Here is a 19,121-nt window from a genome sequence, read left to right on the forward strand (position 1 = left end):
AAGAAGTATATGGAGATCCCGGATACAAGTTGTCTGCTTTGTGAAGGAAATGAAGAAACAGTTGATCACGTATTTGGTTGTTATCCTTTTGCATCGGAGCTATGGAAGAAATTTTCCAGAAGCATGAAAATGGCTAGCCTACCTACAGAATGGAAAGAGATCAAAAAAGAAGTCATACTCAAAGCAAAGGGGAAAGGCTTCAAGTCAAGTGTTTTCAAAAGCGGTTTTGGTACAATAGTCTACCACATTTGACGAGAAAGGAACGCAGCAATCGAGAATAAGAAGAAGTGTAAAGGAAACATGTGAAGACATTGTATTTGACAGCATCACAAATCTACAAACGTTGAGACGAGTACCCATGACTGAGCAAAACTAGATACTAAGCTGGAATTGGAAAATCACATTCAAAGCAGTCACGAGAACGGACAATTTTTTAGTTAGATAAACACTTTCAATTGTTTTTGTGTTGTGTAATTCATTACTTTTAGACTCTTTCGAACTAAATTTTCCTAGGCTTGTCTAGGAAAATATAGAAACTCATTTGTTTTTTTTTTCCTTTACGAGCATTTTTAATAAAATGACGTTAAGTTGTTTTTCCAAAAAAAAAAATTCATCCTCTGAAACACTATAAATCAGATAAAACTTGCTACATCATTCTTTGTCTCTGTTTCCTTCAAAATCTCAAAACTAAATTTCCAAAAATTTTCAAAATTCTTTAATGTTTCTCAACTGTTTGTTATGAGTTTTTGATATGATCTAACTAAGAACATTAAGAAACTTTTCTCTCTTGAATGGTGATCATGGAGATCCCTCCAACATTGTCAATCCAAGTTTTTGGAAGTCGCAATCAACGAATATTTAACCATATTTATTGTGAAAATTGAAACTATTCTGAAAGGTGATGATGTGTAAGAATAATCAGAGAATTTGATAGAAAAGATCTTTGACGTCTCAAGTTCTATTTTGTGTTAACTCTATTTTTTAAAACATTATAATTGGTACTCATTCCATATATAAAACCCCTTATTCTTAGAAGAAAAAAATGAACCAAGCATCTCCTTTGTATCAGAACTTTCAACTTCATGTATTAAATTCAATAATTCCTTCCAAAAACTCAATTTCTATTTGTCTCAAACAAACAAAAACATTATTAAAAAAAAATTAACAAATTAAATATTATCTATTATCAGGGGGAAATAAGTAAATAAAATTATTTGTCCATGAATATTAATATATTTATAAGGCAGCCAATTTTGAATATATATATATACTATGGACAATAGCAAATTCAGTGTGTTTGGTATTTTTTTTTTTTTGTATATGGTTAAAGGTGTAAAAATTCAAACTCATGACCATGATGATATGAATTATTGTGCTCTACATTTGAGCTATATTCAGTTTTAGATCGATTTATACTCTATGAAAGACAATATATGAGTAAGATTGTTTTTGGAAATAGTGAGGTTGCTCACCCTTGGATGAAGTTAGAAATAGTCCAAAAGAGAAGAAATTATTAGGTATGACAATAACATCACTTATTCTTGAAAAAAGGTATAAAAGAAAATATGAATGTTGTTCTCTTAAGAGCATAAGAGCATATGCTAGGAAGATACTCTCACCCACCATCCATCATCATTCCTAAAGCTCTTTCTCTATCTCCTATAATAATAGGAAAGAAGTCATAACTCTTTGCTTCTTTCTCTTTATCCTCCCCCTCGCCAAAGGGATGATAGAATTGTAGATGCAAAATCCATGGCCTCAAAGTCATGGATTTAGCATTTATGATTATTTTCAAAAAAAAAAAAAATGGCGGTGAAGGCGTTCAATCTACATGCCAACATGGTGGTGGGTGTGGCAGTGGGTGAAGCTGGTCTCTATCCTGTAGATGAGTTAAATTATTCCTTAGGGCAACTATGAGTCTTTGGCATATTGTTTTTTTTTCTGTCATCAACATATTTCTGATGTATCGCTTCAAGATGAAGTCAAAGTACCCATCTATCGCATTTTCTTTACTATGTTTAGTGTAAAAAAATGTGTTGATGACGATATCCCACTTAAAATAACACTATCTACAAATGGTTCAGGACAATTACCTAAATGTATATCGCTATGAATTTGTACAGTTTCTAGTTTCTAGATAAGAGCGCTTAGTGAGGAGACAACATCGAAGAGAATAAGGGACATTGATGGGTGGGGAGTAATAGTCTTACTATCCCATCCAATTTTCCTCTGTTCTGTTTTTACCTTGTCCGTATCCAATTTTCATCGTTTTTAACATTTTACAATCCCCGCCATCAAGAGCCCTTTTTGTCTCTTAGACATCGAATTCTGTCACTTAAAGTACCCTAATAGGTTAAATCATTTTTATTTATTTTTTTGAGAAAATGGTTTTACTTATAAAATATTAACATTACTATCAAAAACATAGTAAAAAAAAGTTTTAAAATGTTAAATTTATTACTCAACAAAATAAATATTAGTGTTTAGGATGTATGCGGGCAGGACATTCAAATATTATCCCGCCCCAAACCAGTGAAAACAGTCCAAACATTTCGATACACTCTTCAAGACACAAATCCAGTCCTTTTGTGTATCTGAATCAGAATTTAGGCGAAACAAAGTTTAGATACATCATGTTTTCAAACAAAATTTCATCCAGATTAACAGATGACAAAAATGGATGAAATGGTGTTTTCAAATGTAATCATATATATATACCAATATATATATCACTAAACCCTTGTCCTTTTCTATCAAATCCAAAGAACCATTAAACTACATATATAACAAAATCATGAACAAACTTAACAGAGAAATATATCAAAATTTAAAAATAAATAAACTTAAAAGAGTATATAAAGAGACCATAGACAAGTGTACATCTATGGATTATTCTATTTTCCTTCCCAGGGGGTCATCACCCAATACATCTATGAATTATTCCTTATAATGAAAACATTAAATAATATTGGACTATTGGTGTTCCCAAAACACCAAAAAAGCACATAAAGCAATTCAGATAATGAAAACAATCTATGTTTCAATGTACCACTAAGTTACAACTAGTAAACAAACAATCTTTATCATCCTCAAACAACTAAGTTCTCTATCTTTCTGATTACACATATTGTATAACATCATGATCATCAGTCTACCCCTAAAAACTAAATAAAACTGCATTACTAACCTCGCCCGAATTTAGAGAGTTTAATTCCACGCTCTGCAGCTTCCTTCAAGACCTCATCCACACCAGATCCACTAGAATGGCAAATGTCCAAATAAGACTTCCACAGTTTAGCAGAATAAGGGTTCACTTGTAAAGCACGCTTATGGAAACTTTCCGAGATCGAACGAACATCAATCATCGACTTTAACACAGTAGCCGCTTCTACCCATACATACTCTGGTGCCATCGGGACAGCCTGGAAAAGTGCATTAATCAGAATTGAGCTCGCCCAGAACGAAACCCCAGCAGATTTCACCTTACCCAACGACTTGCATTGTTTTTGGAACTCCTTGCAGACTGAGAGGGCAAACTCGTAATTACAAGGACATATCTCGATAACATTGTCCACCATGTTCACAATATCTTTGGTTTCATCGCCTTTTATCGGAGGCATTAACGATGGACCGTACCATTCTTCAAGCAGCATGTTCACAAGCGAGAAGTCGGGAGAATGCGGGGCCCACAAGTTGCTCACGAGCTGTCGAACGAGCGGTTTCTTGATTCCATCGATAAATTTCTTAGGAAAAGCCTCCAGGAGCTGGTAAGTGCGAGCGTCCATTAGATACCCTTTTATGATGCTTAAAGGAGGTTCTTCAGTTGGAGAATATGAACCAATTGCGAGCAAGAACATGGAATGCTCTTTCACACAATGCTTATAATCCTCGGGCGCTGCTATTTTCAACGCCCGCTCAATCGCTAGCCGTGACGAAGAGACGTCATTTTGCAATAGCTTGTGGAGAGATAGATTGAGTAGCCCAAACGTGACTTCCGTTTTAGAAAAACCATTATCATTAGGAAATTCAATATTCATACCATCGTTTCCACATTGCGGGTATTGTACTTTCCAGACAGACTGAAACCATCGATCCATTATTCTTTTCACAAAATCAAACCTTCCGTTTTTTAGTGCATTTTCGGCATACTGATTCCAAATGCATTGAACTCGATAAACTTCATTGTCTTTCCAATCATCAATAACCTCCTCAAAACCCTGGGTTCTTGCCAAAAATAAGGCAAGTTCTAGGGATGATGGATAAATTTTTTTATATGTATCAGCCAAGCTCCTACCACGTTCGTTACCTTCGAGAACAGTTATTAACTTAACATGGCTTACAGCAAAGTGGCGAGCCGTCTGAAGACTGTTTTCATAATCTTTAAGCTGTTCACTATCCATACACAATACTAGAGAGCCAACTGCCGTTTCCATCAGTTTAATTGCTTGCTGCCTCTCGTTAGATTCTATTTTGGTAGAATACCATTTTATTTCGGATATCTTTTTTGGATGTTCAAATTGCTGAACAATAGAACAAGGAAGTTTCTTGTAGACTAAGAGGTATACACAACAAATCCAGAAGACACATTTATCATAAACTGTTAGGGAGGAAAGGATCTTCAAAGAATTTAAACTTTCAGGCTTCTTTGCGTCAGGAGTAAGCCCGAGGATTTTCTCAATTGCCTTGTCAACATTACCTGAAATGCACATGCAATTTAAAAGTTGCAGGAAAAGGTCCAAGATGCATGCACTCACATATACTGCATCCTTATAATGGGCATTTGCATTGAGATGGAGATCAGAAAGTGCAGTATCATAAGCAGCCAGACGATCTTTCAATCGAGTTCGACTGTTTATATACAAGAGCCAAAGTTCATAAGAGCCCTTTGTGTATTCAACCTGAAGAAAAAACATACATGTTCATTATCGATATAGTTTTTTTCAACTTCAAGAAACATTAGTACAACTTCTAATAAGTAAGCATGTAGAAAACAAACAAGATCGAGCCTCATAAATCATAATTCATGCATACATGCAGCTGTAAGCCAATACTAAAAATATAATCATTTATAACAAAGTTGTTCCAGCTATTCTTGAAGTTCCTAAAAAGAAGAACAGAATATTTTGTATTTGTGAATTGAATTGTATGTCTTTACAATGATACGTGATATGACTAAACACAAGAAACCTTCCTTATAGGGGAAAGAAATATAAGATTTTATTCTAATTAATCAAATTATCCAATCTATTTAAGGAAGGAGATAAGAGAATCAGAATTTTTATTAGTAAAAGATTTAAAGATATGGTAGGTTGATGTTTTTCGTGTCAGGGAGTAACATTATTGATAATGTAGAGACCTGAGCATAATCTAGCACTAGCCAGGTTAACAGTAGCAGCAATATAAATGGATTAGGGATTAAGGCACCAAACACTTTGATACAGAATTCCATATGAAGGAAGGGAGACAAGAAACTTTTAGAAAGGAGAACTCTTAGAAAGAAAGAAATTCATTCACATTCAACATACGTTTTACAACATAACTACTAACATTTATAGTACCATATTTATAACAGTAAATAACTGTTAGGTTAAAACTAACTAATTACTACCTGTCTTTTATTATATAATACATATCACGTATAATACTCCCCATTGAGAATCATAGAAGAATATTTTAAGGAAAAAATTATGGGAACAAAAGAATCAAAGGCTTCTTCCTCCATACTTTCGCCTCCATCAAGAAAAAAGGTGTTTGTACTGTATCTGTATGGCACTATTTTGAACTTATTGGGATTTCATATTTTTCTTCTATTGCACTTGTAATGTAGAACGCTCCTTGCATTCCTTTATTTATTTCTATTACTAATGAAAAATTGACCTTTTCAAAAAAAATACAATTTTTTTATCTTTGACTTTGTTGTATACCACACAAAAGATACCATGTAGCGGTTTCCATTTTCCACATGTCGGTAGTCAATGACCAACAAAAATAATTGTTCAGATTCTCAGGCATTTCCGCAAACAATGAATAGTCGGTCACAACATTGATTGAAAGAAAATGAAAACAATATGTCATCTTTAGATTGAACACTAGCATTTCCATGATTAAAATCATAGGTTGCATCTAAGACTTGTAGATGGAGATATGTGATACGAGGGATTGTTAGTATTAAGTTTTCTAACCCTAGAATAATTTGAACTGGGAATAAATAATTATTAATATGGAAATAAATAATTATTAATAAGGCAGTAGTCAAAAATGTGGGATTGACGGGGAAATTGATTATAGAAGCTGGAAGGTATATAAGGAAGAGATCCTGATTTGCAGAAAAACAGAAGACATTATTGGAGAAATCTCTCAAGATCAACTTCTCTTAATCTTCTTTCTTCTTCCCCCATTATATTCACCCTAGCAGTTAAGGTTCTATCGCTCCTCTATCAATTCAATTGTTCTCTTATCTTCTCTTCGTTCTTAATTCTAGTTCTCTTGTTCATGAAATTTCAAGATATATACCTAATTCTAGTTTAAGGTATATCATTGGTATCAGAGAGACGTTCTTGGCAATTGTGGAAACATGTATCGACGGGGAATTGAATGAAATTCGGAACCACAGTCAGGCGCAGGAATGAATGAAGTGTGGTGAGTTGTCAAAATGAATTTTCCCAAATTCTTTGAAGAAAATATCGAAGATGTCGAAGAATGGATTTCATTATCGAGAGAATACGAAGGCAACCTACGTTGAAAAGGATGATCATTATCCAGTTGACTTGGGAGAATCTGAATTTGAAAGAATATTTGAAGATGTTTGTGTCTTGAAAATAGGATGTTGGTGTTTGATACCATTTCTCAAGCATACTTAGCGACGAGTCCAAATTGCGTCCAATTTTTGTGGATCGAGAAACCACAAGATGTTGAATCTTACTTTCAGAGAATTTTAAGGCATAAAACATGGATGAAAAACCTGATGCAGAGTTTTGTAAGTGTTCTTATGGCTTACAATTGAGAAATCTTTTGAGACAGTTTGTGTGGTTTGAAAAACCACCAAATAGTCTATGGAAACAATTTTGACAATTTATATGGTTCGAAGAGCCACCAAAAGCTTCGGAGTTTCAGTTGAACCTTCGTTTATTGTCTACATGGGAGGATGAATCTTGGTTGGAATCTGAATTTCCAAAACTTTGGTTAGTTGGAAATAAGTCGGCTTCTTTTAATTGTGTTGTTCGTGGTTGAACAAATGTCAGAGGAGATGCTAATGATACGAGGGATTGTTACGGTTAGATTTCCTAACCCTAGAATAATCTGAAATGGGAATAAATAATTATCAATATAAGAATAAATAATTATTAATATGGAAATAAATAATTATTAATAAGGCAGTAGCCAAAAAAGTGGAATTGACGGAGAAATTGATTATGACCGTTGAAGGGTATATAAGCAAGAGATCCTGATTTGCAGAAAAACACTAAGACATTATTGGAGAAATCTCTCAAGATTAACTTCTCTCAATCTTCATCCTTCTTCTCCCATTGTATTCACCCTAGCAGTTAGGGTTTTATCTTTCCTCTATCAATTCAATTGTTCTCTTATCTTCTCTTCGTTCTTAATTCTAGTTCTCTTGTTCATGTAATGACAAAATTTTCAGAGCCCACATTTGTTGAAGCTGCCTAATTGACAAGAATTGTGGGATTTGTAAGTATCCTTTATCCATCTTGTGGATATATTTTTTTTTGTCAAAGTGGATATTCAATTTTAAAAATTGAACATCTTCGAAGTGGGCGTCCAGCTAATGAAAAGAATCTTGAATGGACTTAAATGTTTCCTTCTCTTTCTTCATTTTTTTGTCCTACTAAGCTAGCACATTGATACCCCTAGCTTCTATTTTTTTTTTTTTCCAGAGTGAACCTTGAACGAATCAGTTTTGTTGTACGAACTTTGTCTTCGAGGTACCAAATTAGAATCATCACTATCGGAATCAAATATCTGGAGCTCTCAAGTTTCTTTGCCATCTTTCTTCTTTTATTGTCCTAATATGCTAGCACATCCATCGGTTTCGTTTTAGGTTTCAGTTAAGAAAATCTAAGTTCACAACCACATGGCATACTTGACATTGTTAAGTACTTATTTGAAACTCTGGTAGTAATTTCCTATTTTTTGTAAGTAAAAGAAGCTATAGCAGACATATCTACTTTAGGGAGCGATAGCACAAACCAGATACATGAAAGTTTTTGTGAAAAATACCGATAATCCAGTGCAGAGGTCCCTATTTTCCACATTGTAGATAGCCAGTGCAGAGTAACGTACCAACAAAAATAGTTTAGATACTCCAGCATTGCAGCAAACCATGGATCGTATGTCACAATATCGCAGTTAATTAAAAACACCATTTATCTTTAGGTTGATCACTAGAAATTCCATGATCAAAATCGCCGGTTGTATCAAAGGCTTGTAGATGGAGATGTGTTGTTGGATTCCACATTTGTTGAATTCGTGAATGAAGATAGCTTGGTAATAGGCACAATTTCTAGGATTTGTTTGCATCATAGCCTTTAGGAAGAAGGGAACTCTAAGAAAAAATATAATTCTTTCGTCATTCAACGTATTTTTTACAACATATCTACTAACATTTATAGTACCATTAAAATAAATGTGAATAATAGTTATATAGTAACTAACTAATAACTACTAGTAATTTAATTAATCTTTTACTATCTAATACATATCACATGTCACAATTTGCCCATTTTTTCCAGAAATTTCAGTTGGTCCTTGTTGATGAAGTTCACATCTAGTCAAAGCGACATTGTTTCCGTGAGTAAGGAGATTTTAATCGTTTGGTTTGCCGTGAATGGAACAACAATGGTCCTCGGTATGGCATGTTTTCGATAGTGGTCACACAAAAGGTGATTAAGGCGTGGTTGGATCTCCCCATGGTGATAGGGGGCCTTGGCTATAAAGGGAAAATCCATCAATGAGGGTTGTGCAACGGAGGCGTTGATCTTCCTACACCGAGGCAGCACTCGGCAAAGTCTTGACACCAGAATTTGTCATTGACTTAGGTCAAAAGAGGCACATATAGTTGTGTACTTCATACATGTCAACTTGATTCCATAGAGGGCGTTGAAGTATTGATCACGAAATGTTCTCCTTGTTGCAAATTGTGAAGTATTTATGTAATCTAGAATAGTTCAGAAGTGTTTTCCGAATTGGAGTATGTTTCTTGAGTAGCATTACAGATTTTCTCAGTTGTGAAGTAGAGGAGAAAATTATCATTGATTTCTACTCTTATTGAGTTGATGAGCTAAGACATCACCATTTGGTTCCAGAAATTACAAGCGTCAAAGTAGGCTACGAAGCTCTAGTGAGGACGTCATTATTCCTTTGTCACAGATGAACATCAAAACAAACTGGGACCATTGCAGATAATTCTTGCCAATGAGCTTGTACGTAGTGATAGGAAATGAAAAAGGGTTGTTGCTGGCTGCATGGAGTACATCGAGAGAGGCTGAATCTGAAATTCCAGACGTGTTCCAGAAAATAGCTTGATCACGACCATAAATCTAGAAGAAGACCAGATTTGAGACGCTTGGATCAAGGCTAATTCTTGAAGAAGGGTGCAAGGATGATTTGGAAACAGATCAGATTTGAGGGAGCTTCTCAGGGATAAAGTTGTAACACCATTAAAGTTTATCAAAAGAAAAAAGAATATTCTATATATTGAATTGAGTTGTATGTCTTTTACAATGATACATACTATGACTATCTACAAGGAAACCTTTCTTATTGGGGAAATCAATCTAAGGTCTTATTCTAATCAATCAAAACTTTACAATCTATTTACGGAAGTTAAGAAAAGTGATCATTTAAGGGAATATTCTACACTTCTTAATGCCCAAGTAAAGATTTCATAAATCAAGTATATTCTAACATAACACCTTAAGCACATGCAAATCATATATCAGATGTGTTGTTTCGTAACAGAAGAAGAAAAAAATATTATTATTCAACATACCGCACTCTCGTAAAGGTCATCCTTGCCAATTGAGTTCTCAGTGCTATAGTAAATATGCAAATAAACAATCCAGAGAACTACGGACGTTGAATTTTCTTGTAAAGCCTGAGATAGAACTTTCAGTGCCTGCGTAATTTACAAGAACATTATGTGACTATGGAATAATCAAGACTCCTAAGTGTATGCAAATGCCAAGAGTTGTTATCCCACTATAAAAAATCCCAAACTACCTGTATCCTTCCTTTCCTTTTATTGACTTCCTGATTGAGATGAAGAAGAGACCTCTCCAAAGCTTGTTCATTGTCAGTGAATAATTGAGCAGACTGACTCTGATAAACACCAATCAAGCACAAGTCAAGACTATGAAGAGAACCACATTTGATGCCCACCAACAAGGTTATCGACCAATTAAGATAAAATGGACATATGCATGCAAGCAGAAGAAAAAACATCAAGCATGTAGTAGCAGTCAAAAAACAAATAGCTAAAGCACAAATAGTGCACTTACAGTTATAACAAAAAAACATTTAGAGAAACATATCTAAAGATGAAATAGATATTTTTTTTTTGAAAAAGCTAAAGATGAAATAATATATATGTAAACATACCACATTTTCGTTTCTTTGTTTCAGATAGAGTGATTTGTTGTTCCAACTTCCCTGGACCTCAATACACATGTCAGTTCCATGCAAGTGCTGATGAGCTGAGGATAAATCGGTTGGAAGCAAACTTGACAGAACCAGTGAATTACTGAAGCACTTTTTCCAGCATTGTCCAATACTTCTCAAAACAGATTCACTTGAGTGGCTAGTAGATTTCAAGCTATCTAAGCTAACTGTGTAGGTTGGCTGTGCAAAATCAACACAATAGGGAACCTTTGAAGAGCCTGTTGCTTCATCACTATTTCCTTCATACAGAGGCCTAACTATATCATCTGCAAAACAAAAACAATTAGTTAACTATAAGGTGTGTTTATTCTCAAACCATTTCCAAGCAAATATTTGTACCAGTATTCCTTGGTTTCTCCATGTTCCTATCGCTGGAAGAGTAATCTCTGATATGTTGCCAAGGACACTCATCATTGTTGCATTTTCCTCGAAGTTCAAACATGCAAATTGGCCAAAAGGGATCAATTTCAAGATCAGAGGCATTAGAAGATATATTCGGCAAACAAATATCTACTGGAGCCTGGTCCACTGGATTGGAACTACGAATTGAAGGCTGAATTTCATCCAAGGCATGAATGATGCCTTTTTCAGTGTCAGTGTTGTAATCGTCGAGATTTCTAGTTCTAGTTTCCACGGATAAATAGTCAAAGGCTTTTCTATGACTAAATGTACTTCTCATAATAGGGCTCAGAAGAATAGTAGATTCAACTGATTGGTTGCTATTTGTCAAGTAACACTTGTCCAAGGAATCAGCACTCGGAGAAGCATTATTAGATGACAAAGTCTCCATATGAAACTCATTGACATGTGTGAGAGTCTCTGATATGCTCTTTTCAACAGCATCAGCACCTAAAATAGTGAACAATGAACAAATACAAAATCAATGAAAACATGTCACCATCTAGCTAAAAGTAAGAAATAATCAGACAAAATACATTTTGACTATGAAAAATAGTAATGTGGTGATTTTGATGACACCAAGGCAGAAAAGACTGCTTGATTGATAACAATTGCCGAAGAGTACAAGCTTAATTTAACTCTTGGTACAGAAAATAAAGAATATAATATTGTAGTGCAGTTATGATAAATATAAATAAATGAACCCTTAACATAATAGTTTACAGAAGCTTTCTTTAGCTTTGTGAAGCAAGAATAAAATCAATTTCTTAGCACGCCAGCCCACTCCGTTCAGACAACAGGAGACAAAGTTAAATGACAATCATGTAAGAAAGAGAAAACAGGTTCACCTGTTTGCATAGGAAGAGAATCTATCTATCAACTTATATTAATATCAAGCAAATTGGTTTTATCGGTGTTTTGGTTTAATAATGTTCTACCATTTTCTTCCAATTTAGTCCTTAAAATATGGTTCTAAAAGACCACATTGAAATGATTAAATGTAAGGCACTGCCCCACACCCCCACCACTAACATTAATTGATTTTTTTTTGTGGCAATGTGGAGAGGGATGGTAGGATTGTGCATAAGTTTCTGTCAATATGATATGACAAGGGATTATCATGCATCCACCTATTTCTGATTCAATATAAACTTTTTAGTTTGTGTATATATATGAGAAATGGACAATATTGTTAAAATTTCATTTTGTCAATGTAAGGAAAAAGCGAACTATTTGACCTGTACATATGCATATAATAGGATTGACAAAAATTGACAAAGTGAGTAAACAAAATGAGAAAAACAAAGTATGAATTTATTTGCCTCTTTCTCTAGTGTGATGCTAAAACAGACTCAATATCCACGATATGCAAAGTTAAGCTAGATTTACTAGAGCACGAATATAAATAAAAGTCATGTCTAAGCTAGATTTACTAGAGCACTAATAGAAATAAAAGTCATGTCTTAGAAAGTCACCTCTGGACATGGTAAGTTGATTCTCACTGTTGGCAGTAAAATTGTGAATCTCCAGATTTGTCTCAGCTTTCTCCTGAGAACACCCTTCGTCACCCCCAGTTTCAGATCTAGCCTTCTTATAAATTGTGCCTGTATTGTCTCGCAATTCTTTTACTCTGTATCTTGCAACTAGTTGAGACCTTAAGTTCGCTTCAAGAAGAATAGAATCATCAGCTAAGATATTTCTATTAGCTTCATCATTTGTGTACCTTGCTGCTTCGCAGTTTTCCCCCTCTACTTGGCAACCTAGGCCAGAATTAGCAGACTTATTTTCAAATGAAAATGAGTCATCATTTTCATCTGTCAAAATATTTACATCACTGGACAGGGAGCAGACTGCATTTTCTGCATTATTACCTTTACAAGGCTCTGATGTAAAAGAATCAGGCTCATTAAACAGATGGGAGGCTGTTTCTTTGATGTTTGAATTACAATTTTGCTCACTCTGAACTTCGGAATCATACTTGCTCTTATGGCTAGAAATTGACAAATGATTTGTATTGACACTAGGAACTCTATTTGAAGGGTCCAAGCCTGATTCAACATGATCCTGCAGGATATAAGACCTGAACAGATTTGAATTCTCTATCATCTTCGATTTAAGTTGAGCTGAATAAACCTCTCTTCTCTTGTAAAGAACACTACATTTATTACTAGCCTCAATCAAAGCCCTCTGAGTCCTACGATAAGCTCTAAGAGAATTTCTTTCTTCAATCTCACACTTACGCCTGAGTTCTAGTGCCGTCTCAAGTTCCTTCTCTACTAATTCTTCCATTTCTACTAGTGACTGCATACCCGTGTTCTGATCAGCATCCCAACCATTATTTAGCCTTTCGTTGTTCATAGATGCCTTCCATCCAAGATGGAAACAACATGTCAGTTACTTAGATAGGCAATTGTTCACATTGTATCGAAAAGTATAAATTCAAATAGAAACATGATAAAGACATACATCTGAGGTCTCCAAGTTTCTATTTGGACTGTTACACAGATAGAGGATTGGTAGCACATCATCTAAGGGGGATTTGATCAGTTCATCATCAGATGGAACTTTGCGAAATCCATTTTCTGTATGATTGCTTGACAACTTAACTTCTTTTGATATCAGGGGATGATATGCTGGCCCATTATCCTCCTTCAGCTCTTGAGTGACAACCTGCAAAAGGAAATTGTAACGTTAGTGAAGGGGGATTATCTCACTCTTAGAATCGGTTACTAGTTCTTGGAAGAAAACTTATGAAAGAGAAAATATGTATTTAGGGAATATTTAACGAATATTGATGATTTGGATTTCAATTAGGGTTATCTTGACTATATAGTTACAAGAAGATGACAACAGTATATTTGTAATCATCAGTTAAACTATTGGGCTTTACTCAAAAAAAAAGATTGTGAGTTGGAGGGGTGGTATGGTATGGAACAAATATAAGAATCAGACACTTTTGACAATTTTCCAAAATCTACAAGTAAAATAAAAATCAACTTCATACATACATACAAGTATAGATATTGGAAAATAATTATTTAGACAGAAAGAAGATTAAATTTCTAGAGTCGCTTAATTAAGACATAGATAATATATTTATAACTTAATAAATTATAGTTGTAAATATTATACTTAAATGTTTTTAAAAACTAATACTAATCAGCTATAATGAAATTTGATAATAAAAATAATAATAATTAAAAGATACAGCTTTAGAATACACAATAGAAATGATGTAACATTTTACATACAACAAATATAAACTTGTCCATAAATTTATGTACGTATTATCTATAGAACAATTGATTTCAATATATGTATAATAGATATTACTTATTACAGAAGCTTCTCCTGGAGTGTCACAACAAAATCATTGGCTGGATAAGGAAAGGGAATATAGAACATCCCATCATGAAAAAACTAAAGGACTAGAACCAGAAACTTTATGATGTTAATGTGTGAAAGAGAGTTGCACCCAAAGGGACATAGAAAGAGGGGGGCTGGTTGCATGGTAAGAAAGTAGAGAAGAACAAAAAAACAAGGACGAAACCAAAGAGTGTAGAAAGAATAACCGACAAACAGCATTATTTAAATGGGAATATATGATCATTCAAGCCCAATATGATCATTAAAAACTGAAACCTTGAAAGAAATTACCAGCTCTATCACAATTGAAAACAGTATTCAATAAATACGCACTAAATACTCTGGAAACGCAGTGTTTGAGAGGATTAAATAACTATATAACTAGAAGATAGAAAATACTCCTTTTTCTCAGTCCCTAAGTTAAATTCATAACACCACAATCAATAACAGGATCTACTTATTTCCACAGTTCCTTCCAATGCAAAACAGCAACAAGTTATTGTATTTCACATACCATCATTTTATTAAACATCACTGAAAAAAGGTTGCAATCCAAAACTTAATACAATGCAAAATGATAAAAGGCCACAGATTAAACAATTTTCCCTTTCCTATACTTCTTACAGTAAAGGGAGGATAACATCAAGCTTAAATTTATACTTATAAGCTGAGTCCATCACATGTTGATCAAAAATCAATTCTGCCTTTAGCAAAAGGAAAAAACACCCGTAGCAATCTACCAATTCCATTACTGTTTCAATGATTTAGCACTACACAGGGAAGCATCTCATACCACATCTAGTTAATAGAGGTATATAAACAAAGGTTGCAACCCAAATTGCAAACAGACAACAAAATATACAACAGAACTGATTACTAGTTTTCTTTTAACTATATCATTTGCCAGGAAAAGAAGATAACATATGAAGTTAAGATGTTAGATCTGGGTATTTGAAATAAACTTTTTTTTGGGAAAAAAATCTTATTTGTTTGTTTGGGTCAAATGACCAAAAATATCTTTAGTATTTTAATATTTTAAAATGTTATAAAGAATAAAGTGAGGGTATTTTGGTATGTTAGTTGATGATTAAACGATTTGATGGAAGAAGTTGATTATATAATATCGGTTTATCTAAACCACATTAAACAAGCACTGAGAACATTTTGTTGAGGATTCATTTCCACCAGTTGATGCTGGATGGCTTTATTCTATATAACAATAAATGAACAAACAAGTAAAGATTTCAGGATTTAAACAGGAATCACAATGGATTCATCAATAGGCCTCCATCTTTTATACCTGCAAATCTACCCAAATTTCAAGAGAGCAAATATTCACAATTTCATTTTCTATACTACCCTCAACTTTTGGTTATATTAAGAGGGAAAAATCATTGAGAACCATCAGCAAAAAAATGAGAGTCAAGATATGAATATGTAACATGTAAATACAGTAAGTGCATAAATATGTAGGTAAGAGAGTAGATTAGGGTAAATAGATAGAGTTCAGATTCAAAAATAGTAACCGCAAAATGGGAAAATAGGATATGGTTTCATAAAAGAACTGTTAGGCGCTAGTAATTGTGAAGGAAGGATTATGGTGATATTTGGTGGAATGAACTGAAAGTTCGGTTTCTCTTTCTCATGTAGGCCTTGGGCCATTCTTAGAATATACATGCCTATTAATTGTCCACCAGAATAAACATGCCCTGTTTCAATATAATATAACTTTTATGGACAATGTTTATGGATAAAATTAACATTGGAAATCTCAATTTTGAAACAACAGCAGAAATAAAGTGCAAGAGAAAGTGTTGGAAATGAGCTCCCCAAATAAAAACAGCAACCAGCTTAATAATATTCTGAATTATAGATAAGCTAATATAATATCATATGCACCAAAATATCATATCAAACATCAAAGAACCTGTAAACAACACTATATGACCTGATTAAGCTTCAAACTTGCAACTTACTGACTTAATAGGCAAAGTTCCAGCTGTAACAATTGTTGTTCTTGTGGACTGATTCATGTTATGTGGATATTCATTCAAACTGAGGCCACCACCTGAAAAACCATAACTAAGTATAAAATTCTCTAGAGAAGGAAGGAGTCAAAGAAATGCTTCATACTTGTAGGTGCAACAGCTCCAATGGTGTTATTATTCCTTTGAGCAGTAAGTGGTTCACTAAGTTTAAGATGCTTTTCTTTAGTATCCTTTCTTTCAAACAGAGAAGATTCACTGGCAGTTCGTATGCGCTTCCGAGTCACATGATCGTTCAAGTTAACACGGTGATCTCTAGATGACACAGCACTTGCTTCCCGATTTTTCTGAAGTGATTTATGTTTAAGTTTCTGTTCGCGAACTGCAATTTGTTGCCGAAGGTCTTGAAGTTTAGTACTATTCCATTCTGTAGTTTTTTTGCTTCCATATTCTATTCCAGACAACTTACTATTGGGAGAATTCATGATATTGGCTTTCTTAGTTGACGGAACAAATGTACGACTCAAAGAATTTTTTTTGGGTATCAATTTGCTCTCATTTTTTGTTGCCTGAGAAACTAGCTGAGACTTCATTGCTGAAGAAGAAGGTTTTCTTCCACCCCCGTCTACCCTTCCAGTAATAATTTTGGATTCCAAAGCTTTAGCTTGTTCACATCCATCATGGTCACTGCCACTCTCATCATCTGAGAAACTTATAACAAATGGCACAAAAGGAGCTTTATCCTTATCGTTGTTCCTTCTATTGTTCAGCTGATCAAAAGTGTGAGAGCCTGAAGAATGCAAGATCAATTTTAAAAGGATGACCCCACGAACTGAGGAACCAATATATAGGCTGCGCCGCTGCGGCAGTTTACAGCACAATTATATTGAGAGAAAAAAAATATGCACCCTTAATAAGAATAATAAAGGAAATGCAAGAAAGGTCAGGGAGGAAATTGTGTGAAAATGACCTCTGATAATAATGCAATCTTGCTTAGCATAGGAAAAATTGAGAAGAGGAAAAAATACTTCATACTTTCTTTATTCATGCTAAAAACAGATAATATGTTTTTGTAGGTTTCATTAGTGTACACATCATGAATGTTGAATTTTGCTCCTTCTAGCAAATATACAACAACAGTGGCAGAACAGAAGGGCACCATTTTAGCAACCAAAGGCAAGCAAAAGAAATTCACAAGGTCCAAATGGATAAGAATAATATACACAATAGACCTGCAGGTTATATTTGATAATTGATGCAACACTTAATCTGGACAGTTGTAGTGCTTTTTCATTACATCGTTAGATAACTGATCGCTAAAGTAGAGTTAAAATAAGTGCAGAATATTAAGTCAACTCAAGTTTATTTAATTCTAAACACCTAAGTGTTGAATCATATATAATATCTCAAATTTATACTTCATAGTGACTTGCGTAAAATACTTGATTTTTAGTGTTTTGATACTTAATTTGAATTCTGTCAAGTAGGATGTAATAAATAAAAAATAATTGATTACAACTTTTTAAGCTTACATGACCCAAAACAACTATAGATATTCATTTTCCACTAATTGGATCCCTAAGCGCTATCATCTCATTCTGTTAGCAACGATTTTGATGCTCTCCACAAGTTAGAAGAATGAAGAGATCTTACTTTGGCCGAAGTGTCCCACAAACTAGCACTCATAGACCGTTTGGATTATCTTTACAGTGGGAGGAAAGCAACGCCATGCAGAATCCAGATGCATCTGGCTCAAGGCGGAGATTCCAATTGCAGATCCTTTCAAAACTAGGAAAATGATCAAAAGAGAATCACCAGATCTCCATGCTCAGGGTTAATGGAAGAGAAATTGAGGACCCCAAGAGATCAGTAACTCTATTCTCACATATGATACGGAGCGCCTAACAGAACCTAGACGCTCGAGGCCCACTCTTGATGGTCTATCTTTCGCTTTGATATCATATACACAAAGGACACTGTTGAGCAAGATCAGGTGAAGAAATGTGGAACACTATCAAAGACTGAGGGAGATAAAGCCCCTAGCATGTCGGATTTACACTTGCATTCATTAAAAACGAATGGGAAAATATCAAAGATGACTACTATCTCGCCTCTCAATGTTGTAACTAAAGCTTCATTGTTTTGGTAAAAGAAATATGCAATGGGTAAGGGAACTCAAACACTTAAAAACTATTAACCAAGTGTCTAGCTTCTACAAAATTCTAGCAAAAACTCTATCTAACATACAAATTTAACCCTTCTCAAAAGAAAATGAAAAGGCACCATATATATGGATTATGGATACAATAATAGAACAGCAAGAACTAATACATATAGCTGAAAACATACTAGCTTTGGCTTGTCCATGGTTTTTAATGTCAACATATTCCTGGGCAGCAGCCTCCTGTTCCATTGAAAAAATAACACATTCTGATCAAATGAAAACTCCACAGAAGATAACAAATGAATTCAACAAAATAAAATCATTCATATCAAATGAAACAGTAGCAAACAACACAAATCTCGAACCCAAATCATATTAAATTAATCCCAACACAATAAAATACTTATAAATCATCTTTGTTTAATACAAAGACCAATGTAGCAACAATTGAGACACAAACGGTAAGTGAATAAATCTAAGATAAGGGTTTTGTGCAAAATTAAAGTTTGATAGAAGAGTTACATTGTTTT

General features: G+C 34.1%; 1 protein-coding gene across 1 annotated transcript; it reads right to left on the reverse strand.

The window, feature by feature from the left end:
- Positions 1-2,797: 2,797 nt before the first annotated feature.
- LOC124944950 lies at positions 2,798-17,589 on the reverse strand. Its single transcript, XM_047485302.1, has 10 exons — positions 17,398-17,589; positions 16,576-17,287; positions 16,419-16,510; positions 13,543-13,746; positions 12,552-13,440; positions 11,017-11,526; positions 10,618-10,943; positions 10,240-10,338; positions 10,010-10,135; positions 2,798-4,898 (listed from the first exon to the last, which is right to left on the reverse strand). The coding sequence occupies exons 1-10, from the start codon at positions 17,587-17,589 to the stop codon at positions 3,183-3,185; spliced, it is 4,866 nt and encodes a 1,621-aa protein (XP_047341258.1). The 3' UTR covers positions 2,798-3,182.
- Positions 17,590-19,121: the final 1,532 nt, after the last annotated feature.

This window comes from Impatiens glandulifera, chromosome 1 (genome assembly GCF_907164915.1).
Source record: "Impatiens glandulifera chromosome 1, dImpGla2.1, whole genome shotgun sequence".
Taxonomy (NCBI): domain Eukaryota; kingdom Viridiplantae; phylum Streptophyta; class Magnoliopsida; order Ericales; family Balsaminaceae; genus Impatiens; species Impatiens glandulifera.